The 27,259-nt window shown below is 39.0% G+C and overlaps 1 protein-coding gene across 9 annotated transcripts in view; it reads left to right on the top strand.

Annotated features, from left to right (window-relative positions):
- Positions 1 to 27,259, top strand: part of NFASC (neurofascin) — a 139,016-nt gene that overhangs the window by 42,016 nt on the left and 69,741 nt on the right. For all 9 annotated transcript variants that reach the window (XM_063452252.1, XM_063452242.1, XM_063452225.1 and 6 more), the window contains exon 2: positions 25,229 to 25,342. In XM_063452252.1, coding sequence (XP_063308322.1) covers positions 25,267 to 25,342 — 76 coding nt within the window. In that variant the 5' untranslated portion in view covers positions 25,229 to 25,266. The remainder of the gene's footprint in view (positions 1 to 25,228; positions 25,343 to 27,259) is intronic.

The raw sequence follows: 27,259 nt of genomic DNA, 5'->3' as shown, positions 1-27,259 counted from the left end.
CTGCACATTACTGGGGCTCTGTAATATCCCTGTACACCATACACATTACTGGTGGCTTTGTAATATCCCTGTACACCCTGCACATTACTGGGGGCTCTGTAATATCCATGTACACCCTGCACATTATTGGGGCTCTGTAATATCCCAGTATACCCTGCACATTACTAGGAGCTCTGTATTATTCCAGTATACACTGCACATTACAGGGGGCTCTGTAATATCCCACTACATCTTGCACATTACTGGGGGGTTTGTAATATCCCAGGACACACTGCACATTACTGGGGGCTCTGTAATATCCCAATACACTTTGCACATTACTGGGGGCTCTGTAATATTCCAGTACACTCTGCACATTATTAGGGGCTCTGTAATATCCCAAGTATACACTGCACATTACTGGGGGCTCTGTAATATTCCAGTACACTCTGCACATTACTAACAGCAGTGTAATATCCAAGTACACACTGCTCATTACTGGGGACTCTGTGTTATCCCAGTGAACACTGCACATTACTGGGGGCTCTGTAATAACTTAGTACACACTGCATATTACTGACGTCTCTGTAATATTCCAGTACACTCTGCACATTACTGACGTCTCTGTAATATTCCAGTACACTCTGCACATTACTAGGGGCACTGTAATATCCCAGTATACACTGCACATTACTGGGGACTCTGTAAACTTATCAACCAATGCATCTCATCTTTGGCTTGCAACTCTCAACAAACTCAGCCAGATTCCGGCTGAGCATGATGACAGCTGTAGATCACAGCCTTAAAATGGAAGGGACATGTAGTTGTATTGTATAATAGTTATTTTCCTAATTCAAGGTAGAGCTATATTTCTCTACTCCCTGCAGCCCCCAGAAGCATACCCATACCAGCCTCATTCCTGCAAGCGCTCTGATAGGCCTCAGACTGTAAAGACATCCCCTAATGACATCAGAGGTCTAGCCCTAGTCTGCAACTCACCCATAGCTCAATCAGGAGCAAGGGGAGGAGTCAGCTTCAGGATTGACAGGTTAGCTAGTAGTGGGTACCTATCAAAGTAGCATGGGACTGGAGCTTCAGCTGTCCTTATGTTAATCCGATGTTCTTTCAGATCTCCCTACCCAATCAAAAATCCCTATCCCACATCACATATGGTGACGTGGATCAGCTGTTGCCTGTGCTACACATGCGTTAGGGAAATCTGATGGTGGCTGGGAGCATGCATGTGACCACCGTGTCACTCCCGATGATGAGGTATCAGCTGGACTGGTACCTCCTGGTAAGTGTCCCATGTTGCTGTGCTTTAGTGAATGCCATAACTATAATGTCAGTGTGAAACTAGCTTTACTTACCTTCTAAGACCTGGCTGAGGAGGGGTTACCATTCTAATGGATGCCTCATTATCTGGAGTGACGCAGTGGTCTCCCAGCCTGCATTAGGTTTTTCTACCCGTCAGGAGTGCTAGCATGCATGTGCAGCACAGGCAATAGCTACTGAGAGGGTAGTGGATGCATGGAATAGCTTTCCAGCTGAAGTTAAGACTGTGAAGGAGTTTAAGCATGCGTGGGATAGACTAGGTGGGCTGAATGGTTCTTATCTGCCGTCACATTCTATGTTTCTATGATCCGCGTCAACATACATGACGTGGGTCGGAATTTCTGACGGGGTAAGGAAATCTGACAACACCCCCACCAAAACTAGATACATGTGGTTGCAAGATTGCTCACACTGGATGCCAAGAGCTCTGCTGAAAGTGGTAGGCTAACACTTAGACAGTGAATGACAGATGGATAAGGAGAATTGATACAGTTAGAACCGTGAGGAATATCTCCAAAGCATCCGTCCAAAAATGTCACTCATAAGCATGAATCCTATTGCACATACAGGTGATTTTTAATCCTAAGGATAGGTAATTGGGGCTTAGTAACCAATTGTTTATTTTATTACACACCATTTTGTCTCTCTGTGTTCTCACAACCTCTTAAGTGGTACTAGAGACTTGCTTTGAAGATAATTCATTCTGTAGGAGTATACGTTTACGAGTCTGACCCATGGCATAAATATTATTACATAACTGATATAGAGCTTGGCCCTTCTGAATGCATTGGGTATTACGTCTGGAAGATGTGTAGGCTAAATCCATGGCTAATGAAAAATCAGCTTAGTCAGAGCACAAAGGAGAAAGTTCCCTGCCAAAATTGAGAATTGCTGTTTTCCATGACCTTGAGTAAAAAGACATTTTACATTTAAACAAAACACAGAGGCTTTCAAATAAAAGTTTCCACATTTGACATTATCAATGAGAAAACCCTCTAAATGGTTTACACTGGGAAAATATTTACATTGGGAACACATTTATTTTGTCAAATGAATATGTTCCTGTAATTGCTGAAATGTACCTGGCATGCTGTCTTTGCATCCAGATACATTACAATTGGTATTTATGGGGTTGAATTGGTTAGTCAACATACTGTAGCGGCTGGGCACCTCCGCCAATGACCGCTTCCTAGCTGGAACAGGGGGAAACCTCAGCCTCAGTAGATGTGGCTTGACTGGGGTCCTCCTGGAGCCCCTCCGTCTTGGAACAGGATAGGGAACTAGCTCTATTTCATCCCAGAGACTGGACGACATACAGTCCTGGGAGCTCTAGTCCTTACAACGACTTTCCCCGCGGAATCCTCCACGAGCTGGAACAAGTTGCTGAGCACATAGTTCTGGGAGTACAATTGATTTTAATCAGCCAAATTCTGCCTTTTATGCACAGACCCCAGCAGGGGGTCTCCACAGTATTCAACACAAGCAATTTATCTTATACAGATCGCTTGCTCAGAACAAATATTTTCTCTACAGCTAGCATAGCTCCCAAATATTGTAGGTAAAAACTGTAAAAAGGGAGAATGAAAGCATATGTACACTTGGAAATATGGCTGAACATTGCTAGGCAGCAGAGATTCAGAAACCCCTTGCTCACATCATGGATGACATTGAGGATTAGCTACGATGTGCTATATTTCTGTAGCCAACAAAACCCCCACAATTCTCATGGGTAAGGCATGGGCATTGAGATCAAAAGCCTCAGAAGTGCTTAAAGAGCATGCACCAACAAAATCCATGGATTCCTCACAGTCAGTGCATAAATATTGTGTAGATTGTGGTGCATAAGAAAATAAGTCTAAATCATGATTTTAAATGTGTCCATTTCATACAAGTCTTAAACTGAGCACAGTCGTAGTTAGCAACATTCTTAAAAAAAGCAAAAAAAACACGCGCGCGCGCACACACACACACACACACAACAGACTACATGGAAATAGCTCTAAAGATCAGATCAGATCTAAATCAGGCTGAGTAGTGTTTGAAGTGGAAGCCAATTTGGTTCCAAAATAATATTTTGCAGAGCTGTGATGGACTGAATTGCTGCTATTAGCGTTTGCTAGTATTGGAACGGGAAGCGGGTCATAGTGCTTACTCATTCATTCCCTAAACCTTGATTTATCTCCCCCTCCCACATGCTATATTTAAAAGACTGAAATTAGGTGAAGCAGAAAATTGTTAGTTCGCTATTCTGTAAGTTTTATATTGGAGGACACTGCAATAACCTTGTCATACTGGAAGCCATTTTTGTAATAAATAATATATTGTATATGTTGTAGTTCTTCTGACCTGAAAAATAGAGGCAACTATGCAAAGATTGTCTTTTAAGATATATATACTGGGAAAACGGCACTCAAGGGACGTCTGATCAGCTTCATATATATTTATTGAGTTAACATTTCAGTAAGACAAAGGACCTGAAGAAAGCTTGATTCTCTAACTGAAACGTAACCCAATAAAGATAGTGCATGAAGCTGATGAAAAGTCCCTTGAGTGCTGTTTTCCCAATTTGTGGATTATCTGCTTAGCGTTGCACTAGGCATCAACAAAGTTAAAGATTTTTGTATGATATATTTTATTATATTGATATATTTAGGAGTTTCTTTACGCTGTAGTGTTTATGGTGCCAGAAGTGTACCTATCCATTTTAGAACGGTTTGACTTCAGGGCTCTGCTGCGCGCTTCTCTGTGTCTCCACTGCAGGCGACAGAGAAGCTGAAAGTTCTCTTTTGGAACATTGATTTAGAGCCATTAGCCAATTGGCTGGCAGAAGGAAGCTCCTAAGCAGGCGTTTCAGTTCTCTGTCAACTGTAATGGAGGCAGGGAGCGGCGCACAGCAAACTCGGGTAAAAAGTCAAACCATTTAAAAAATCGTACAGTAGTGGTTAATAGACAAATCCACACAAAAGTTCCCACTTTAGGGGTTCTGACTGTCCCTCTTTTCCAGATACCACCACACTACCCTGTTCCTTGGGAAGTGTAATGCTGATCTCTTTATTTAATGTGTATTGTCTTGCCCTTGATAGCCAAGCAAATGGAATATGTAATCCTTGATAACAAAAAAAAGGTTGCGTACCACTGGTATAAAATATTTAGTATGTCATTATGTAATGTATAGTTTAATTTAATCATGAGGCAATATGGATGCTTCGTGTAAAAAAAATGTATCCAGTTCTATAAAGTATAACTGTGAATTATAGACGTCAAAAGAACTATTTTTGAATTTATGCAGCCCTAGTGACACCTCACTCCTATAAAGTGGGATCTAAAGTTTAAACTTCCTTTATTGGGCAATGTGTTTAATGTAGCATTTCTTATCTCTTGCACTGCTAATAGATTGCTGGACCATGCAGAAGCTTCCTGTGTGTGATTTAAGCTCAATGTACATGGCAGGAGATAAAAACTTCTAAAGCAAGTTAACATCTGATTGAAAAAAAAAATGACAATTTTTTTTATCTGTCACAGCCAGGGGAGGTGTAGCTAGGGCTGCATGGACATAAACAAAATTGAACTAAGTTCTATAAGACAGAGAATTGCGCAGTGAAACTTTAGAGGTACACTAAAACTGATTTGTTAAGCTAAAGATGTTGTGGTGACTATAGTGTCCCTTTAACCTCTTAAGGACACATGACATGTGTGACATGTCATGATTCCCTTTTATTCCAGAAGCCTGGTCCTTAATGGGTTAAAGGGACACTGTAGGCATCCAAACCACTTCAGCTCATTGAAGTGTTCTGGGTACAGTGCCCCTATTGCACTTAGTGCTGCAATGTAAAAGATTGCAGTTCCAGAGAAACTGCAATGTTTATATTGCAGCACTAAGTCTCCAGACAGACAGCCACTAGAGAGCTTCCTGGATTGAAACGGACCTTTGGTGCGGTATGTGATGCTGGACATCCTCACGCTCTGCATTAGGATATCCAGCGTCAGATTTTTTTCCCTAAAGGACAGCATTGATTCAGTGCTTTCCTGTAGGGAGGTCTTAAGCACACACGACATTTGCCGTACATGGGCATTAGCGCCCGCTCATCGTGGGACGGAGGAGGAGGAGACGGAGCTGCGACACAGCACCGAGGGACACCAGCACTGAGATAATGTAATTAAATAAAGTTTTTATTATTTTTTTTAATCCTTTTATTCACCTGAGCGAGGGGGCGTGAGGAAGGGGGGAGGCTGCTATAGTACCAGGAATACAGCTTTGTATTTTTGAGTAGCCTCAGATCTGCAAAATGTATCTTTTTTCACATCTTGCCACTGAGTCTATTCACATCCACCTTTGTGGTGTTGCTCACTGTAAGTCCTACCGCTGCCCTTATTATGGTGTCATTACATAAATCATATTAAAATAATTAAGCTTAGGGGTGCTTGCCTTGCATCATGTTGACTCTCAGGATCCGGCGAGGGCATGCAAGGCTGGAGGGAGGTTCCATCCTTTGTCAGCTTTGTCATCCTGCAGGTTCTACATAAGGAACCTTTTTTTCCTTATGTATAACTTTTAAATTTGGTGGGTTTAGGACAGGTCTCCTTAGGGGACAAAATGCACCACATAATACCACCCAAAAATTTAAAATGATAGAGCCGTTTTAACAAATGATAAACAACATTTTAACCCCATAACGCCGTTACGGCGTTCTATGCCGTCCCGGCTTTAAAGGGCTTTAACCCCTTAAGGACCAAACTTCTGGAATAAAAGGGAATCATGACATGTCAGACATGTCATGTGTCCTTAAGGGGTTAAAGCCGTTGCGGCGGCATAGAACGCCGTAACGGCTTAAGCCCCCAGGAGGTGAGATCTACTCACCTCCGCCGCGATCCTCTTCTGGAGGGCTGCCTGACAGCCCAGGCAGCCCTCCCCGGCAACAGAGGCCCCCGGGGAGCCATGTGATCGCTTTCAAAGAGCGATCACATGGCCCCCTATAGCTGGCTGTAGATCTGCCAACAGGGGGACTGTCTAAAATATCAGACAGTACCCCTGCTGGTAGGAGGTGTAAAAAAAAAAAAAAAAATAGACATGTTTAAAATTAAATTAAAAGTATTTTTATATATATAATATATAATATGTAACGTCATACAAAGTGTATTTTAATATTAGTATATATATTATTAAAATACACTTAGAATGACATTACATATATATATATATACGTATAATTACAAAAATAAATAAATAAAATAATAAAATAAATAAATAAAATATTGAAACAAAATTTAATATAAATTATATATTTATATGTAATTTCATTCTAACTGTATTTTGTTATTAATATATATATATATATATATATATATATATATATATGTATATATATTGGTAACAAAATACACTTAGAATGACATTCTATATATATCTATCTATATATAAAATACAAATAACCGCAAATATATCTATATAGATAAATACATATAATTACATAAAAGATTACATTAGTATACACGTAGAATTTAATCACCTATAAATGCATATATATTAAAATTTTACATGTATATTTAAATCTTTTAACATAATTATGTGATTTTATTAATTAAAATTTGATTGACATGCCTGACAACACAGGGAGAAAGTGCAAAGAATTGAATTCGCAAGCACTATATTTCACCCTGTAACTCTCCAAGACACCATAAAACCTGTACATAGGGGGTACTGTTTTACTCGGGAGACTTTGCTGAACTCAAATATTAGTGTTTCAAACTGGTAAATTGTATTACAACGATGATATTTTAAGTAAAAGTGACGTTTGTTGCATTTTTTACAAACGAACGGCACTTTTATGGACTATATTATTGTTGTAATATGTTTTACTGTTTTAAAACACTAATATTTGTGTTTAGTGAAGTCTCCTGAGAATAACAGCACCCCCCATGTACAGGTTTTATCTTGTTTTGGAAAGTTAGAGAGTCACATATAAGGCTTGCATTTCATTTTTTTTACATTGAAACTTTCCAGATTGGTTATGTTGCCTTTGAGAGCGTATGGTAGCCCAGGAATGAGAATTACCCCCATGATGGCATACCATTTGCAAAAGTAGACAACCCGAGGTATTGCAAGTGGGGTATGTCCAGTCTTTCTTAGTATCCACTTAGTCACAAACACTGGCCAAATATTCGTTTTTTTGCTTTTTTAACATAAAAACAAATATGAACGCTAACTTTGGCCAGTGTTTGTGACTAAGTGGCTACTAAAAAAGACTAAACATACCCCACTTTCAATACCTTGGCTTGTCTACTTTTTCAAATGGTATGCCATTATGGGGGTCATTCTCATTCCTGGGCTACCACACCGTCTCAAAGGTAACATTACTAATCTGGCAAATTTCAATTTGAAAATGGAACGTTCTATATTTGACCCTGTAACTTTCCAAAACACCATAAAACCTGTTAATGGTGGGTACTGTTGTACTTGTGAGACATCGCTGATTACAAATATGTGCATTTTTTTGCAGTAAAACCTAACAGTATTATGACATTTACAGCTAAAATGTGAGGCGGAACTACAAATTTAATTTTTTTTTTTAAATTTCTCAGTTTTTTTTATTTTATTCATAATAAATTATGTTTCATATATAAATATTTGATATGAAATGAAAGCCCTGTTTCTCCTGAACAAAATTATATAAAATAAGTGTGGGTGCATTTAATATGAAAGAGGTGAATTACGGTTGAACAGACATATAGCGCAAATTCCAGTTTTTGTTTACGTTTTGTTTTGATCAGAACGTGTACTATTGACTCCGTCCTGAAGGGGTTGATACATAAAATCCAATCCTAACTCTGACCTAACTTCTATATTTAAAGAAATTGAGTTAATAAATCAAGAATGAAACAAAACATACCATAGAACGACAATATGCAATCAGTGAAAAACCCTTCCACAACTCTCATTATTGTGCACTTCATCTCCTTTGAAGTGTTAAACTTTATCTCTGTGGGGGGGGGGGGGGGGGGGGGGGGAGGGGGGGATTAGAACATGTTAAATACAGTGTTTCATTCCTATTATGTATCCTTATCATTCCTAGTAGAGCACCGAATAGCATCATTTTAGTCAGTGTGGGTGTATGTATTTTTCCAGTTTTGGAATAACATTATAGGTAATTTCTTTAAAGATCATACTTGTGTGCTCGAATATTGTGTCACCTGGGCAGCTGAATATTTAGAATGGCTTTGATTGGCAGTGTTTAGCTGTTCCAAAGCCAATTGGAAATGAAGCTTAGCATTTTAACATGGATAAGCAGAGCTGTATGTAAGGAATATCTAATGATGACTCTTGAATCTCTCTGTTTCCTCCTCAAGCCTTGTAACGGAGGAGGGGTTAGTGATGTGACCAAGAAAAGTCCTATTGTATTAACAGAATTTGAGACAGGAGCTCAGTTCTGTGGTCAGAATGCGATTCAGATAAATAAAAGCGCTATTGTACCAAACAAATATAGCTCTACTTTATAAATATTTTAAAGCCGTCACCCTACTGACCCTTCAATGAAAAGCTTTCAGGGGTCTACTAATAATTGCTTGTTTATGTAGCTATTATGTAGGGGAGCTATAGACACAAATCCAAATATAATACCATTCGTAACAGCTCAAGTTTGGGGAAGAGGCAATTGTTTGTGTAGAAGTGTTTCAATTTTTTGAGTAAGTGGGCTGTATATATTTAAAATGAATATGGATTTAAGATTGTATTCCAACAATAGTAGAATGTTATGCAGTTTACAGATACACTAGACAGACTTGCCTCAGTGTAATCCGTTGTGGGCCACAGTCAACCACTTCTCTGCAGTTAGGCATTGCATGGCTTGTTCTTCACATACACAGGAGAAAAGAAAAATACCTTCCAAGGATATAGTTACACTTATTTATCTGTCCTAAAGTAGGAAAGAGACTGTTTTAACAGTTAAAAAAGTAAAAAAAAATTTGTGTTCACAGATGTACATAAAATAGGCTCAATTATGGATTATAAATCCATACCTCCTAAGTGTCCCTATTTAAGAGGGACAGTCTCTATTTTGGGCCCAAATCCCACTGTCTGCCATTTCTGTCCTAATGTCCCACTTTTCAAAGAGCTCCATATTTTTTTTTATTTTTTATTTTATTTTAGATTCTTTATTTTTCTTGTGCTTTGGAAAACATAACAGAGCAGCCTGTAGCGCCTCAACAGCGGTTTCAGGCATTTCAACTGCAGAATTGGTCATGGCAGAGATAAACAGCACATTTTTTTAGGTAAAACAAGATAGAAACATTTTTGAGTTTATAAACATATTAAGTACAGGTTAGCGTTGCATGTCTATTGTGTTAGTCACGATGGGGTCGACTAGCTTAAGGCAAGGATCATACCATGCTTCCAACGTGTATAGTGGTGATTAAAAACGATTAGGCTTTGCCTAACTAGCTAAGATTTACATAGTAAGCACATCAGCCTAACTGTGCACATGTTTGTCAAGAGATCAAGAGTGGCGCTTTTAAGGTACGGTACATAGTAACGTTCAGCTCGGTTATGGTGTTTGCATGAAATCCTTCACACTAATGAGCTGCTTACGTTCTAAGCATATATAGAGATGGGCATGGAGTTATGTAGAGATCTACTCAAGATTGCATATATGTCTAAACCCTGAGCCTTGGATAGTTATTTAACCCCTTAAGGACACATGACATGTGTGACATGTCATAATTCCCTTTTATTCCAGAAGTTTGGTCCTTAGGGGGTTAAAGGTTTTTTCTAGACATTAATTAATTTGTGAAGGTAAAGACCACTGGCTTTGTATCTATACAGCATTAGATTGTTGTTGTGTCCAAGTCTATTGCAGAGCTCCACAGCAATAATACTCACAGTAATGTGTCTTTAAACGACAATAAATGTGTTTAGAAACCATTCTCGGTATAAATGAGATACATTGTTCTTGTTCTAAATTACATTTCAGTTGCAAGATCTGATTTTAAAGGACCACTAAAGTAACTCATGCCACTACATCTAAATTAAGTGTTCTGTGTGCACTGGACCTATCCTTATTTTTAGAAACATAGTGTGTGCTGGTTCCCAGTTGCCCCCAATTCAATGTGAAACCCCATGATAGCCTGCACAAAGCGATTGGACCACCAGGGAGTATAATGTCCCTCTCCCTGGCCACAGGTAAAAGGCATGAAGGGGGGAATCAAATAGGACTTTAAAAAAAAGTATTTATTAAATAAAAAGAATGATATTAATGTATTTTATTTAGAAAAAAATTTAAACGCTTTTAGCCCACAGAATGGACTAGCCACAGAATTCTACCCCACATATTTATATTCAGATTTGTGTAAAAATTGTTTCTTTTTTCAAAACTCTAAATGAACAATTGGAAATGAATATTGGTACCAGTTATTGGCTATCGGCCAGAAGGCCACTGATAATCTGTATTGGTATCAGCTCTAAAAAATTTTTTGTCACTTAGCTTGCAAGCATAGTCTCTTCACACCAGAACCACTACATTAAGCTGTAGTGGTTGTGGTGCTTAGAGAGTCACATTTAGCAGTTTATATTACAATACAGTTTAAAGGGACAGTATAGGCACCCTGACCACGTCAGCTCATTGAAGTGGTCTGTGTACAGTGTCCCTATTGCACTTAGTGCTGCAATGTTAAACATTGCAGTTCCAGAGAAACTGCAATGTTTACATTGCAACACTTAGTTTGCCTCCAGTGGTGCTTCCTACATCCAAACGGACCTTTGGTCTCTTAACTGACGCAGGACGTCCTCACGCTCTGCATGAGGACATCCATAGTCAGATTTTTTCCCCATAGGAAAGCATTGATTCAGTGCTTTCCTATGGGCCACGCATGCTCAGCGCTGAGGAGGAGCCGTGAGCAAGTGTCGGTGCTGTGATAAGGTAAGTAAATAAAGGGTTTTTAACCCTTTCTCTATGCTGACTTTCAGGTACTAAGGACAGGGAGCTAAGATGGAGGCACCCAGTTGCAGGATAAACTGCAGAATAAAGTGATGTGGATTATTACGTCTAAATTAATTTTTCACACCTCACAAGCATAAAATTAAAAATCCTGACAAATCTTGTTAAATAATTGGATTCCGGGGAAATCAGTGACTATAGGACTCTCATTGAGCTCTGTCGCTTGTTCAGTGTGTAAGCATTTGGTATTCAGATAATATGCTTGTCTTTATGTATGTTTGAACTCGGGTTAGTTTTAATCTTCTTGCCTTTTGCTTCATTAGTAGCGAAATTTGATGTGCGTTGCCACAGAGACCAAATTGAACTGGTCCCCCGGGGGGGTTTGAGGTTTCATTGAGGGTACAAGGTTTACCGATGTGTTTGTGATGGGAGCATGCAACCAGAAAACAGTCGATTACTCACTGCCCATAGGGGCCATCATTCCCCCCCAAACTTTACATGGAGAGACAGTGAAATATACAGGAAGTGCGCAGATGTTTAAATCTAGATAGAGGAATGATACGTCTCTGTCTATCTACCTACGTAAGAAATATGAAGAGGTGTCTACAGCGTGCATGTTTGAATATTTATGAGCCTGAACTGCCTGCAGAGAGAGAGCACTCATTCTGAACTCATCTGCATATTAACTGGTTTTCCTGCAGGTCAACTTCTACTAGGCCCTGCTTACTAGGCCTTACACAGAGCACACTTCAGGAAACAAAGGCAGACCATTTCTTTACTGTTTCATTTAGCTCAGAGAGAATGATTATTTGCACCCAATACTCCCTCTCAAGAGGTTAAAGGTTAAATGAACTAATTTGCAACCAGATGAGACTGCGTGTTACTGAGACACAATGGTTAAAATTATTCAAAGTATGGTTGCTATGCAATTAGCATTGCAGTAAAAACAAAATGTAATTTTTTTCTCAATTTCCTATTCCTAGCATCTGAGCATTTTAACATAGTACATTGAGAGTCTGTGTAGGAGGATGGAATGCAATCGTCATTCAGACAGATTCAGCAGAAACTTGTTTCATTGAATGTGCTGATCAAAATAAAACGTGTTAAAAAGGAAACATGTTGGTATGTTACAGCAGTGGCATAGCGTGGGTTGCCAGCACCCAGGGTAAGATACGTTTTGCGCCCTCACCGAGTTCCTTAAGGGGCACCTTGCTCCCCATTCCCTACCCGCTTCGTCTCCGTGATGTGTGTGACACTAATAGTTGCATTGAAGTTTATACACATTACTTTAGGCGTATCGGTATGATACCATTTACATAATGCCTATTAAAAGTGTTATTCAAACAGGAAATCATGCTTTTAATAGGAATTACGTAATTCATCACTAAGGATTACATGAAGACAATATGGCTGTAAGTAGCAAGAAAAGGACTGTAAAATGTTACGTAGCAACGTTTATTTCCCCCACCATGTCGAAAATGTGAACGTTGGGAAATTTTCTGCACTGTTTTTTTATTTATTTATTATTTATTTTTTTACGTCTTTCTTATTTTTACCTTTGAAATTTTGAATCCCTAAGAATCTTGCACCCGTGTGCCCCCCATACTACACCACTGTGTTACAGCAAATTAAACACTATAAAGAGGGATGGACTGGAAGGAACCTGATCTAAAAATATTAGGGGTGGTCATTAAAGGGTCAGAGGCTTATACACTAAACATAATTTCTGAGTACAAAGTAAAATAGGCAATAAAAGCTGTTCTGGAAAAAAAATAGTCACAACTTGGCTATTTTTGTTTTTGAATTTTGAATTTATTCCCAAGTTGTATACACTGTAAATAACTTCTGAAATCTGGAAAGGAGTCTCACACAGAAACATTTAAAGCTATTCACTAACTGGAAAATGGTTGGAATTTAACATAAAATTGCACATTTAAGACCAAATTATCCAAGCTGGAAATAAATAGCCAAGTTTGAGAATGTTTACCTATTTAGGTTTGTTAACCTAAAATATGAGTTCCCATAGTCAATTCCTGGTTATTCCCAGTTTAGTGAATCAAAATTTTTGCTCTCAAATACTTTTCGGAGAATAGGACAATTTGTTGTCCTTGCTTAAAATAAATCTGCATTCTACAGCATCTGTCGTATTGACATTTGCCAGTATAGTGTCCTCTATTTATATTTGAAGGACTACTCTAACCACCATGAGAACTTCTGCCTTTGAAGGTGGTAGGAATCTATGCAGCATTTCTGCTTGAAGTTGCGCATACATAGTAATTTGCACTTTTGTGCTACGCGTTACTCTGTTCCGGACTGTCTAATGTTTATTCTGTGCAAATATAACGACGACTGTCAGCTAGTGAGAGATGCAATAAGCTTCTCCCTTGCATGCAGCTCTGGGAGTGAGCCTTCAAGGGAAAATCTTCAGGTAAGCTTGTGCTTTATTTTAACCTCTTAAGGACACATGGCATGTGTGACATGTCATGATTCCCTTTTATTCCAGAAGTTTGGTCCTTAACGGGTTAAACTTATGTGAGGAAGAGAACATAAAAAAAATATGTTTTTTAAAAAGGGCTGGAGTAACCCTTTATTACTTATTTTGTCTTCTGTGTTCTGTTTACTTATTTGTACGCAGGATAGAATATGGCACTTGCATCTTCATTAAGGTATTCTTCGGTTTCAATGCGTGTCTGATACATTATGTCTACTTAAACCATAGGAATTTAGAAGGTAGATATTTCTTTAGAAAATCTGATGTTCCCATTACAGAGAGCATGGGGCTTTACATTTATAAATCGTACATTAAATTAGGGACGTAGCACCAGTGGAAAACAGCATTAAGTTCTGCAACAGTGAAACGTTTCTGACGCATAGTAAAACATGGGAATTCTGGTTAGTTTTACTAGGTAAACTTAATGCAGTTTGATAAACAAAATTTACATGGTCATGCTCTGTTTTTAGAATCATAAGGTTAATTGCAGGGTTAGTATGCCTTTCTGGTAATCTGGAGGGCAGCACGTTGGCCAAGCTGTAGCAGTGCGAAAGACATTCCATTCCATTGATGGCCGCTGTCGTGGGCAGTTCAGAACATTTCCCAGCCTACACTGTAACAGATGGAAATTGTTCAATGAAGTGAAACTTGTCCTTTGTGTGAAAGGCCATAGCTGAGGAGGAGTGTTGAAGGACCAGTTTAAAGGATAAACATATGGGGGAACAGCTGTGTTTTGGAAACTTTAGAAGTACTGTACTTCAGATACTTAAGAAGTACCGGCTTCCTCTTCTCACATGCATTACTGAACAATTTAATAGTGAATTGTTTAAAATGACAAACCAATTGTAAACTTATTGTCCCAACTCAAACAAATGTTTATCAAGTCATTCATTTCCTGCTGTCAGTAGAACTTTTAAAGGGACACTAAGCACCATAACCACTTTATATTATTGAAGTGTTTCTAGTGCCTGGAATCCCCGGCATCACAGCTCCATTCAGCTGTTAAACTTTTTTTTTTGAAGATCAATCAAGAGTGCTCACAGACTATCACTGCCATCATAACGGGTATGGTTAATACAGAGCTACATTTTGCCTTAGCCTTCCTCTAGTGTGGCCGAAGCCATGGGTACTCGAGATATAATGAACTGATAAAAACATTTTTAACACTGAACTGCGGAACAGTGCCATCGGACCTCATGCACCATAACCACTTCAGTGGGATGAAGATGTTATAGAGCCTAGATTGGCCCTTTATCGATGACTTTGTTTCACCAAACGTAAATAACTGTCCCTTTCACAAATGATATAATTGTAGGTGCTGTTTCTCTCTCATTAATAAAGTAGAGTCATGGCACCAAATTTAGAAATGGGCCTTTTCAGGACCGTACTTGGGGCTGCAGCCCAGGTCAGCCCAGAGCAACACCAAAAACATTACTATATAGTATTTCATTTTATTAGAGCTTTTGTTTTGATTGTTAGCATTTTGGGTTGCGTTTTCTGCAGTTCTTGCGTTTTCTGATGTTTATTATATTCCAATGATTTGTCTGAGTTTAAGTGAACATGCATAAATGCTGTATTTCAGTTCTTTCATCACCAAAGGCATGTCCATATCTTTTATCCATGGTAAACTCTTTGACTCATAAGGTAGCTCGTTCACAATTGTTTTCTTTAAATGTTATTCACTGTGATGTTAGCATCTTACATGGAGTGTAATAATTAATCGTGGTTTTCCTCTCATCTCTCCCAGCGCTCATTCAGTGTCTCCTTTTCTAATGATACCTCCACCATTCTGCTGTCTCAGTTGGAGTCCCCCAAGGCTCTGTCCTTGGTCCCTTCTATTTTCTCTGTATACTGCCTCTCTTGGCAAACGTATTACCTCATTTGGATTCCAATACCACCTGTACGCTGATGACACCCAGATATATCTCTCCTCCCCGGACCTCTCCCCTGCCGTCCTGCAATGTGCCTTTCTTCCATCTCTGACTGGTTGTCCTCCCGCTTTCTGAAACTCAGTCTCTCTAAAACTGAGCTCCTTGTCTATCCTCCTCTTTCACTCTCCCTTCAAGTTAGTGGTATCCACATAAATCCATCCTTGCAAGCGCGCTGTCTTGGCGTCATACTTGATTCTGGCCTCACCTTTGAAGCCTCATATCCGGTCTGTTGTCAAATCATGCCAATTCCACCTTAAAAAACATCTCCCGAATCCACCCCTTTCTTACACAAGATGCTACTAAAGAGCTTGTCCATGCTCTAGTAATCTCTCATATGGACTATTGTAACTCTCTCCTAATTGGTCTTCCCAAAAGCCGTATTGCCCCACTACAGTCTGTAATGAATGCTGCTGCCAGACTGATTTTCCTCTCTAGTCGGTCCTCTCACACCTCACCCCTCTATCAGTCCTTACATTGGCTTCCTGTATACTATAGGAGTCAATTCAAAGTGCTAACCCATACCTATAAAGCACTGAATAATCTTAGCCCCTCATATCTCCTCACAGATCCATAGGTATGCTCCTTCTCGGTCTCTCCGCTCTGCCCGTGACCACCTTCTGTCCGCTGCTCGCACCCATACAGCCAAATCACGCTTGCAGGACTTTTCGCGGGCGGCTCCCTTCCTATGGAATAGCCTGCCTACCGTCATCAGACTCTCCCCTAGTCTTCAATCGTTTAAGAAGTGCCTTAAAATCCATCTCTTTAGGAAAGCTTATGGCCTCCCAGAGTAACCTATACCTCACATATCTGTCTCTTGCTCTCTCCTAAAGGACAGCACTTTACTCTCTCCTCCAGCTCTGCTTCACTTCCACCTTATTTGATTGCTATTTCCTGTTCTAATGTGTTTTACACTCCACCTCCTATAGACTGTAAGCTCGTTTGAGCAGGGCCCTCTTTAACCTATCGTTCCTGTAAGTTTTCTTGTAATTCTCCTATTTATAGTTAAATTCCCCCTCTCATAATATTGTAAAGCGCTACGGAATCTGTTGGCGCTATATAAATGGCGATAATAATATGAATCTTTATTAAATGTTTTGCTTATGACTTTCTCAGGGCAGGTAAATATTCATTGAGTTGCTGTCAAACTACAGTTAACATCTTGAAGACCTATAATAAACCAGCATCTAAAATGTGCATCTGTGTGTTTGTGTTACTTTTGCATGCCCCATGCCCCATTTCCATGCACATTTAATATACACATGGGGCTCAGTTTTCTGAATATCTCTCACTCAACCTGTGAAATAAAAGTGGGCTTAAATATGACTTCAAAAATAAACTTCATTTTATTAAGGAAAACAATAGCATCATTGTTATGAATTAATGAATTATGTTAGAATCCCTAAAGTAAGAGGTCTATTTTTAATTTTAAAATTAAAACCAGTACTTCCTGAAATATAAAGCCATGGTTTCATTTTATTTCCTAAATTTTTTAAATATCTGAGTTAATGTTAAACCTATTGGACATTATCTAAGTGATGTAAGTATAACTGTGAGGCATGATTGACACGCTGCCATTGTCAATGAGATATGTTTTTCACACGTGTAGAACACTGAGTGCTATTGCCGGTTATATACTAACTACCATCACTACTTTGTATGCTTGGTTCTAGTTTTGAAAGCAACATGAGTTGGTCATGCTGCAAGCCCATACACAACAGTTGGAGATCATACATGTGCTAGCCACAATATCTACTTCAACAGAATGATAATATATGTACAGGGAACAACATTGCAAGACTCAGGGAAGTAAACTGAAAGTGAAGGATCAGGTGTGTTCCCGCAGGCAATGGGATTTCCTTGATGATGATATGAATAGAATAATGCAAAGATGCCTTGACACTGCCATTGCCTACAGCCAATGATAAGCAAATATGTCTGTGAAACAACAGCAGCACTGTGCATTAGGAGCTTCATCAAATGGGTGTCCATGGTCAGCGTTGTAAATTGATTCAATTAAAAGTCCACTACTTTGGGAATAGTGGATCGACCTAGCTTGCAATAAACACTCTATCCAGGTAATGATATGCACAAAAACATGTGTATTTTGTTTTATTATCATTTGCAAAAAAAAAAATTAAAATAAAAAAAAAAGAAATAATAATGTAGAAATAATTTTATCAAAGTGGTGATGTTGATTGTCCTTGTATTTGTGGACACACAGATGTTTGGAGGATATCTGGCATGTTACGACTTAGTTATCATATTAGGGAGATATTTTTAACACAAGTCCGGGGCACACACACAGAGAAATAATTCAAAGCAGACCTTATTTGGGCATAAGGAGTGGCAACGTTTCGACTCTATACAAGAGTATTTCTCAGCTGGGGTTGAAACATTGCCAATGTTCAAATAAAGTCTGGTTTAAATTATTTCTCCGTGTGTGTGCCCTGTTACAAATACTTGCAAACTGGGAATTTGCTACCCTGCTCTGGTACGCACTAAGGAGTGAAATCGAGCTATTGAACGTGTGCAATCCCTCATCTGTGTTCTCGTATTTAATGAATAACCCTGATGGAGAATATATAGATATTAATCGGAACCTGTTGATTAATGTTAGAATAGCACCCCAGCATCCCTCCCTGTTTCAGCAGTGAAAGGGTTAAATTGTGTTTAATCTCACATTTATTCTGGAGCCAGAAGAATGTCTTCCCTGCAGCTCCAGGTGTACCTCCTGTGAAGTCATCATCACTGAAGACTTGTATCATAGAGAAACATTGGGACACACGGCGCCAACAGTGTTTTTCATAGAGAAAACCAAGCACCCACAGGAGTAAGACAGGAAACCCTCTAGGGCACTGCTTTAGGGGACTGCAGTGTCACTTTTAAATAACGCATTTAACTAGCTTCTCAATAAATATGTTCTGAGAAAGACATCTGTCTAGTAACTTGCTACGATTTGATGTAGACATCTGGCTAATTGCTTCCTGGTTATAGTGCCATAAACACATATGTTTGATAAGATCCCAGGAAGACATCTGGTTCGTTAAACCCCTGACAATGAGAACATTTGGTTAGTTAGTTACTTCTTGGTTATTATATCTGCAAATCATCTAACTTTACTTCTTGGTTATAAAGTCAGGCTGGTTTTCGGCTATATACCCCCTTTAAAGGAACACTATAGTGTCAGCAATACAAACATGTATTTCTAACACGATAATGTTAAACTAACTGTTTTGCATTGAAAAGGTGGTTTTACTCACATTTTCACTCTCACCATGCTAGTCTCGCTGTGTCTGGCCCCACCTCCATGGCTAAGATGATCAATCTTGATGATCTTAGCCAATCCAATGTTTTCTCAGAGAAGACAATGTTTACAATTGTCAGACTGCAGACAGTCTCTTTGTACCAGAAACACTACATTAAATTGTAGTGGTTCTGGTGCTAAAACCATAGACAGCCAATTGGATATCTGCACAGTTATATACTACTATACTAGTTATGATGATTTGAGGATGTCTAACTAGTTACCCTCTGGTTATGGTATCAGGAATAAATTTGAATAGTATCCACTGATTCCGGAAGGCATCTGGTTAATTATTGCCTTGCTGTGTGTCGGGAAGACATTCTTCTCGTGCATTTATCACAGTGCAGCTGTTGAAAATCGCAAGCACGCCTGCATTAGCAAGTAAGAGAAATAAATAAATAGTCAAATGATGGTTTTCTGTCAATAACACTTAGGAAAATTAAGCCATGTGTATCTTTCTTGGCCTGTCAGCACTGGCATTACTTGTGAATAGTGATGTCCCGAACAGTTCGCCGGCGAACATAGAGATGTTCGGTCCGCCCCCTATTCGTCATGGAGGTGGGTGGGTCTGCTGCTGATTGGCTGGAATCTGTCTGCTGACTGTGAGGTACAGCGTCAAAGTTTACTCAATGATGTCGAATAGGGGGCGGACCGAACATCGCGCGTGCTCGCGACCGCGAACACGCTATGTTCCCGGCGAACTGTTCGGGACATCACTACTTGTGAACTCTTTTGCCCTCAAAGATTTCACAATTTCACAAACAAGTGTTGCATAAAAAATGAAAAGGTCCTTCTGGTTGAATAGACTTCAATGTCATCAGTTGAGTTAGAAGCAACATATCGCAATCTGGCTATAACTGTACTGCTGTATCACATTTAACCGCTTCAATTTTAATGAACAGGAGAATTCTTATGGTTAAAAAGGTACCTGCCTCTTTTTACAAATATATATTTAGCTTCAGAAATTACTCTGTCATATAATCATGTGCACAACAGAAACCTTGATGTATTTCTGTGTTTTAACACTGCTTTCAGTTAATATTGTTATCGAACTTTGGATTTAATGCCAGCCGAAAATCAAGGGTCTGAACCGATAAACTATTGTCACTTTTTCCCCCTTTGAATTAGGACTTTCTTTATTTTATTAGTAGCACCTGCAATTTGTGTTTTTTTTTTATTTGGCTTTTTGTGGGGCCAAAATATATATATATATATATATTATTTTTTTTTTAGCAATTTAGATACATTGCACCCATTACTTGTATTAGGGTGAGGTGGGTAGACAGGATTTTTTAATTGGGAAGGTGGCTTGGGTCTAGAGGACCAATAACCCACGGGTGTTGGAGGGAGGTGGGAGAGGAACCTGGCCACCATTTTGAAGGACTGTTGGACTACCAACCTATGTAATTAAAGGGAAACTAAGTTGTTTTCCTGGCTCTATAGCTCCCTATAGTGCTTCCCTCCCTCGCTCCCCCAATCCCTTCTGTCCTCTCTGGAGACCTAATGCCCTGGCGGGGGAGACTTAATGCACAAGTGTGGCAATGGTTTCACTCCCATTAGTATTTTGCATGCTTTCCTATTGGGTTTACACGATGCTGGATGTCCTTATGCGTAGAGTGAGGACGTCCAGCGTCAGGTGACCAAAATTCAGTTAACCCTCAAAGGTAATTATTGCACTTTATTAAAAACTGCAATAATTATGTTTGCAGGGTTTAGGAACCTGGGACTATGCACCCAAAGCACTTTAATGAGATGAAGTGATCTGGATGCCTATAGGGTCCCTTTAATACCCTCCACCTGAGGCCTATGCATGGAAGGTAGGAGTGCAGAAAAAAATCAAGTCCACTTCTATTATTTTTTAAATAGATCCCAACTGCTGCCCATGGTAAGGCTGTGCCAGGTGCCCTCTGTATTTTATAACCACCATAGTTTTTTTTTTTTTTTTTACTGTTTGCCCTCTGGCTGCTATGGCTGCCAGCTGGCATATAAAAAAAAAAAAAAGTCCGTGTCAACTACTTTTAGTTGTCAAATCCGATGAGGCCATTTATCAGAGATTATGTGCGCCTCAAAAGGACAGAAGGAAGTAAAACGTCCTCCTACGATATCCAAAACGAAGACGCTATGCAATAACTATAGGTTGTTATGGTGTGTAGAGTGAGTAACCATTTAAACAAACAGGTCTCTGCTACATGTCATTCATGAATTAAGTCCCTGTTCATATTTGTAATCATGACATAACCCTCTTTACATCGTTCTCCGTGAATGGTTAGCCCTCTAGTCTCACTCAGTGTTCCCATGGTTCCTTGTGACCTAGGTAACTTATCATGCCACCCATTATCAATAGTCTGTAAGGTTCCGTCACAAATATCATCTGTCTATTGGCATCTGTTATTTTTTAGTGATTAAAAATGATATTTTTGCTTTACACCTTTTCTTTTCTCTCACAAATATCATTTAACACATTGAACTATTATGTAGGATGTGGTCCAGTTTATCACACCTTAGATGGAAGTATCAAATGTAGTCCCAGCAAAAATACAGCAAGTGTCTGAGTTCAGTAAAAGTTGGAGGTCTGGCAATGACAGCAACTGGTTTAGTACTCATGGTGTTGTGTGAATAATTATGGTGTATCATGTAACCAGAACAGATCCCCAGCCAATTCTGCTTAGCAAAATACACACTTTGTAATGTCACACTTCACAGCTGGGGTGTAATAAATACATCCTTATCATGTTTGGCTGGACATTCAGTAGTCTCAGCTACATGTTGCTATGGTAACTTGCTATAAAGTACGGAGTGACGTGAATTAACTCCGTTCAGATGCTGGCAATGAAGCCAGCGTGTCGGCGTTACAGAGGAGTTTGGCCCTGCTTTGGGACATATCCCCAAGCAGGCCAAATCAACAAAGACCAGAGGAGGAGCGCAGGCGGACCTTAGGTGGGTGTTACAGAAGTGTGACAACTACCTCTTTAATGAGATCACAATGGGGGAGCGGAGGTCCAGGTGAGGCATGACAGTTTCCCTTTAGAAAATCTCAAAGGCAGAACTTCCACCAAGTTTTGTCAATTCTCACAGCCGATGCTAGTGTCAGCTACAGGAATTAGGCAACCTCTTGTGCAAGCACAAGGAGAAGTGCCTGCGTGGGAGAGCTTCAGGCAAGTATAATACACACACCTTTGCCTACCCCCACTGAGCAGGGAATCAATTTTTGGGTGTTGCTGTAAAATATGCAAAGGACCTGAAGGAGGCAGAGCCATGTTAAATTAAAATGTTCATATTATTCTAACACGTTAGGAAAAATAATGACATTTTATATTCACTTCACAATACACACAAAAATTTGATTTTGACTTTAAGGTTTTTTTTTTAGTATTGTATTGCTCCATTCATAAATAACAGTAAATAGTGTGATATTAGTGAACCACATATTTTAAGAATGGCATTAGACTATGAATAGTCATTTGGAAATACACATATAATACATAGTGTATACTACATATATTTCTAGAACAAATATCAAAGAAAGTCTGTCATTTCAATTATGAAGGGAAAGACAAGCAAACAGATATAGTCTACAACTCTGAACGATATTTAAAAAAATAATAATTATTGTCTGATGTAACAGAACTCACTAACTATGCAGTTTGTTGTGTGTACTCTGCCTTGGAGAGGTGGTGAAGTAAAAGTGCAAGCATTATAAAAGGAAAGAGGAAAGGGACACATCTCAGTCTAAATCAGTCTTGAGAAAGGATGCTGAACCAGTACAGTTGATTCTTAAACTTGGGCTACTTGAGGGCAACTCCCATTAGGGCTAACTGGAATGTCTAGGAATATTTCAGAAGCTTCATCCTGTACATAGTACAGTGCAAGTAAAAAGGGAATGGAAGAGGCAAGAATTAATCAATTAATTCCCAAGCTCTGGTGATACTATCAATTCACACCAGGAGCAGAGGCTTGGAAATACGGATTCAGGCTACAGTTAAAGGGTTACTCCAAACACCATGAGCACTGATCATTGATTTGAGGTCGTCATGGTGCCTGGAGTCTGTATGTGCTGCATTTCGCTATGAATTGCTGCACATACCGAGCTTAACCCCTTAGCTGCCAAAGATGTAACCCCACCTCTGGCAGTGTCACTAGCCAGTCGACAACAAAGTTCCAGACTGACTAATGTCAAGTTTGTGCAGTACACAATTGATCTACCTGCTCTAAAGGAAAGCTATAAGTTTTATTTTATTTTTTATTCTGGGGAATGGCGGCAACCCCCTTCATAAAATACAAAATCTCAGGAACCTGAAGAGGTGCCAAAGGAAAAATACAGCTAAACTATAAAATCTCACCTCTCATTCTGTCACAAATGTATGTCTGACAACCCATCACAGCCAATTATTTATCACATATTATTTCTCCGCTACTGGAACATGTTTACATCTCGCAGGGGTTTATTCACTAAGCACATCATTGTATCGATTTGAAAAACTGTTTGCAAAAGTTAGGAGAAAATAACCAAGCTGTGAATAACTTGGTGATTTTTTTCTAAAGCATTACTTTTTGCCAAGATGATTTGTTTAAAAGTGTGTTCTGAGCATGAAGTAAGAGTAAACCTATCCAATGCCTGCGGGCACTAGTGCATTGCAACCCACCCTTGAGATATTCCTACACCTGCTCTTTATCTGCACAAGTATTTGTTTCATTTTGTAAAGACACAGTGCCTGTAGATCAATCTGTATCACTATGTTGACAGATGGTGCATGGTCCCCATCTATATCATTCTGTAAGATCTTGAAGGAATGAAGAGGTTAATAATGGCAACTCCTCTACCTGACTGTCATAGCATATGTCCATCTGCATGTGACTTTCGCCTCAGGGCAGTGGGTGGTAGCCTCATAACAAGGCAGATGGACCACTATAGTTTGCTGTGGTTGAATAGCACTGGGAAGAGAGGGGTAAAGAAGTGGAGTGACGCATGTACCAGATGGGTTATCAGGCAGATGGACAGAGGGAAGAGCCTGCGGCTGTGTACTAAACATGTGCAAATCAGAGGGTGGGGGTAGAGTGAGATCCAACAGAGGAATAGGCTATGATATTGTAATGGACACTTAATGCACAATTAACTGCTAGTCCTGTGTTCTGTTTCGTGTGGATGTTTTGTTTTAGTGAGGGTCAGATTACTGCAGAGTGAGTTGTTGTTTTTGTCATTTTTAAAGTAAATAACTATCATAAGATGAATATCTTCAAACGAGGATCACTCATGAGACCAGTGCCCTGCCTGTGCCATCTGACCTCCTTGCTTATCAAGAATTCCTTGGGTAGTGGACTTGGAGATTTACAGGAATTTCAAGTGAATTTCAAATATAAGCCCAAAGTAGCTAAACTGTACGCACAGACCAATTTTTGTTTAGTTTGGATACTTTGGCCTTAAATTTGAAATCCACTGTAAATTCCTGGCAATATCCACGCAGTAAATAACCCTGAGTATTTTGTGGAGTTTTTCACTAAACAGTAAATTGTAATAAATGGAAAACTAAACTTTAACATTTTGAAAGAATTCTCCAGATCAACTATATTTACATGTTGGCTGTTTTAGCTTAAATGTTGAAATTGAGTTTTCAGTGCATTACAAGTCGCTGTGTAGTGAATTAACTCATAAACCATGAAGTTTAACCCCTTCAGGACACATGACATGTGTGACATGTCATGATTCCCTTTTATTCCAGAAGTTTGGTCCTTAAGGGGTTAAAGTAACTACCTTACTAGTCCTTCATTGTGACCCTTTTTAAATAATTTATTCTGCTCCCTGTTCATTTACTCCTCCCCCCAAAGAAGGCTTATATGTCCAGGCAACTCCAAAAACATTAGCACTGACCAAAAAGAAGGACAGAACTGGCAAGTGCATAGTTAGCTAAAGTTCACAACAGGGTACAAAATGACATTTATCTCAGGTAAAGTGTTCTCTAGCTGGTAAATCTGACATCATATCGCTAATATTCCGCACATAACACACAATAAAGACATCGATTGGTCCGAATTCTCAAACTGTATATTTTCACTTTAAACTTTGCCATATTTAGGTTTAGCTTAAAAAATATCTCCACATTTACTAAATTTCAGATATATTACGATTAAGCTATTTTAGATTCAATATTCTCAAGTCAGAACAGACCCATCTGTAGGGTCAATACACCAAGTATTTTACACTGATCTACAGTGTACTCACTAAACACCTTCTATTTGCTTAATATCTGTTCTCTTTCCTTTCCAGATCCTTCAGTCAAAGATCGCACCCAGTGGATTAGCATAATGTCACTTTCCGTACGGACCTTCCACTTTTTGGTATTTCTCCATCTGGTCTGCACCATTGATGTCCCCCTGGATCGTAAGTTACAGTGCGCAAGCAGATATTTAGGAAAAGATTATGGAACGTAATAACTACTTCTTGCAATGTGCAAATCTTAAATCAGAGATCTACGTCTCTTGTAACAGAATAGCAATTGTCCTATAGAGTGCAGGTATTATGTTTGGTAAATTAATGTTGCCTCTAGACAAACTTCATAGTTGCTTGCAACTATATACCTAAAAAAAATGAAAAAAGTATTTATTTTCTCCTGTATATACTTTGTAACATATGCTAGTCTACCATCTAATCTGCTGTTCTGTCGTCACAGGTCAGAAGTCACATTACCTCTATGTCTTTACATAACATTACTTGCCCTATTTCATTCATGGAGGGATATAAAGATAGTGTATTATTCAGCTGTCTCTGTCACAAGTGCTGACAGATAACGGCGATCCTTTGCCCTTGCATAATAGCCACATGACCTTGTCACATCCAGTCGTGTGGTCACGGAGGCTTGAGGTTCTGACAATACTTACAGAGACAGTGCTTCACTGCAGGTGGCAGATAAGGATTCAATCAGCAGCTGGCTCTCTGCAGTGGCACTTTGTACCAAATCCCACCCTTTGTATTGAGAAAAGAAACCCCCCTCACAACAAAAGACAGAAGGTTGTCAACCTCTTGAGTGTCACAAAAGGCACTTTATTAAAATTCAGGAGAGATAAAAATAGATCTTAAAGTTTTAGATTAGTTTATTTTGTAATCCGACTCCTGTCATTGCTTCTAAACAGCCTGTTTTTAATTGTTAGAACATTAACAATTAAAAATGGTGAATTATAAAAATGCGTGTGGAAATGTGCAATGATTTAACGAAACAGATCATTGAACTAAGTTTCAGCACTTTATTAATTGAGGCACTGAATAAACTAGTTTATTCGCTAGATATCAAATTTGATCGAATTGTAGGTTTTAAATGCTTATTCCTGTTTATCTTTTGATTGTTTTATTGCTTGTTTGAATCTGCTGTTAAACCCCCAAATTAAACATGCAAAGTCTGTAAAATACAATGACAGTAACATGAAAATTTAGGATGGCTATGGGACTGTTTCCCCCTTTTCATGACCTCCTACACCCCCCTTTTTTTTCTGTACCCCAAAACTACAAATTGTCAAATTGAAAGAAAGAAATTGAAAAAAACAATACATTGTCACTATATAAATGGCAGTAAAAATAAAATTCAATTTGAATTGCAATATTTAGGAAAAATAGAAAAGCTATGACTTTAACAGGGTCGGAGAATTAATTTTCCAGTTCACTTTTTAATTAACAGCAAGTCACTATTAAGTGAGTAAACACCATAATGTTGGAAGTAATCATGTACATTTTAATCATGTAAACTGATGTTAAAGGGTTACTCCAAGCACCATAATAATTACAGCCTACTGTAGTGATTATGATGCCAGGAGTACCCTGGCGCCTTTCCCCTGTAATGAGACAAATCATTTCCAATGGTTTGCCCTCTTAACTAGGTACCCACAGAGCATCAGTTCTCATGTGCTGCAGGCTCATTGTCACCCAGCTTCTACAGAGCTGCTGATCCTGCCGTTCATGCACTGACTGCGAGCGTCAGCTGAGTGCTCTCAGCCAATCAGTAAGAGTTTGCGAATAGAAATATGCACTGAATTGACATTAACATGCCCAGAACTCTTGTTTTAGGCTTGCTAATGACATACTGATGGCCGTGCTGGGGGTGGAGTTCAAATCACTGAAACGGTAACGGTGCTCAAAGTAACCCTTTAGCTAAAGTTATTTTGCAGAAGTATGTTTACTAATCAGAAAATTAGAATGGATTGACAGATGATCTAAAAAAAAAATAGACCAAAATATAAATTCTTCAGTTTGCTTAAAGTGACACTCCAGGCACCAAAATACTTAATCTAAATGAAGTTGTTATGGTGC

This window comes from Pelobates fuscus, chromosome 1, assembly GCF_036172605.1.
Source record: "Pelobates fuscus isolate aPelFus1 chromosome 1, aPelFus1.pri, whole genome shotgun sequence".
In the NCBI taxonomy this organism is placed as follows: Eukaryota; Metazoa; Chordata; class Amphibia; order Anura; family Pelobatidae; genus Pelobates; species Pelobates fuscus.
This window is presented reverse-complemented; position numbering and strand designations above follow the sequence as displayed.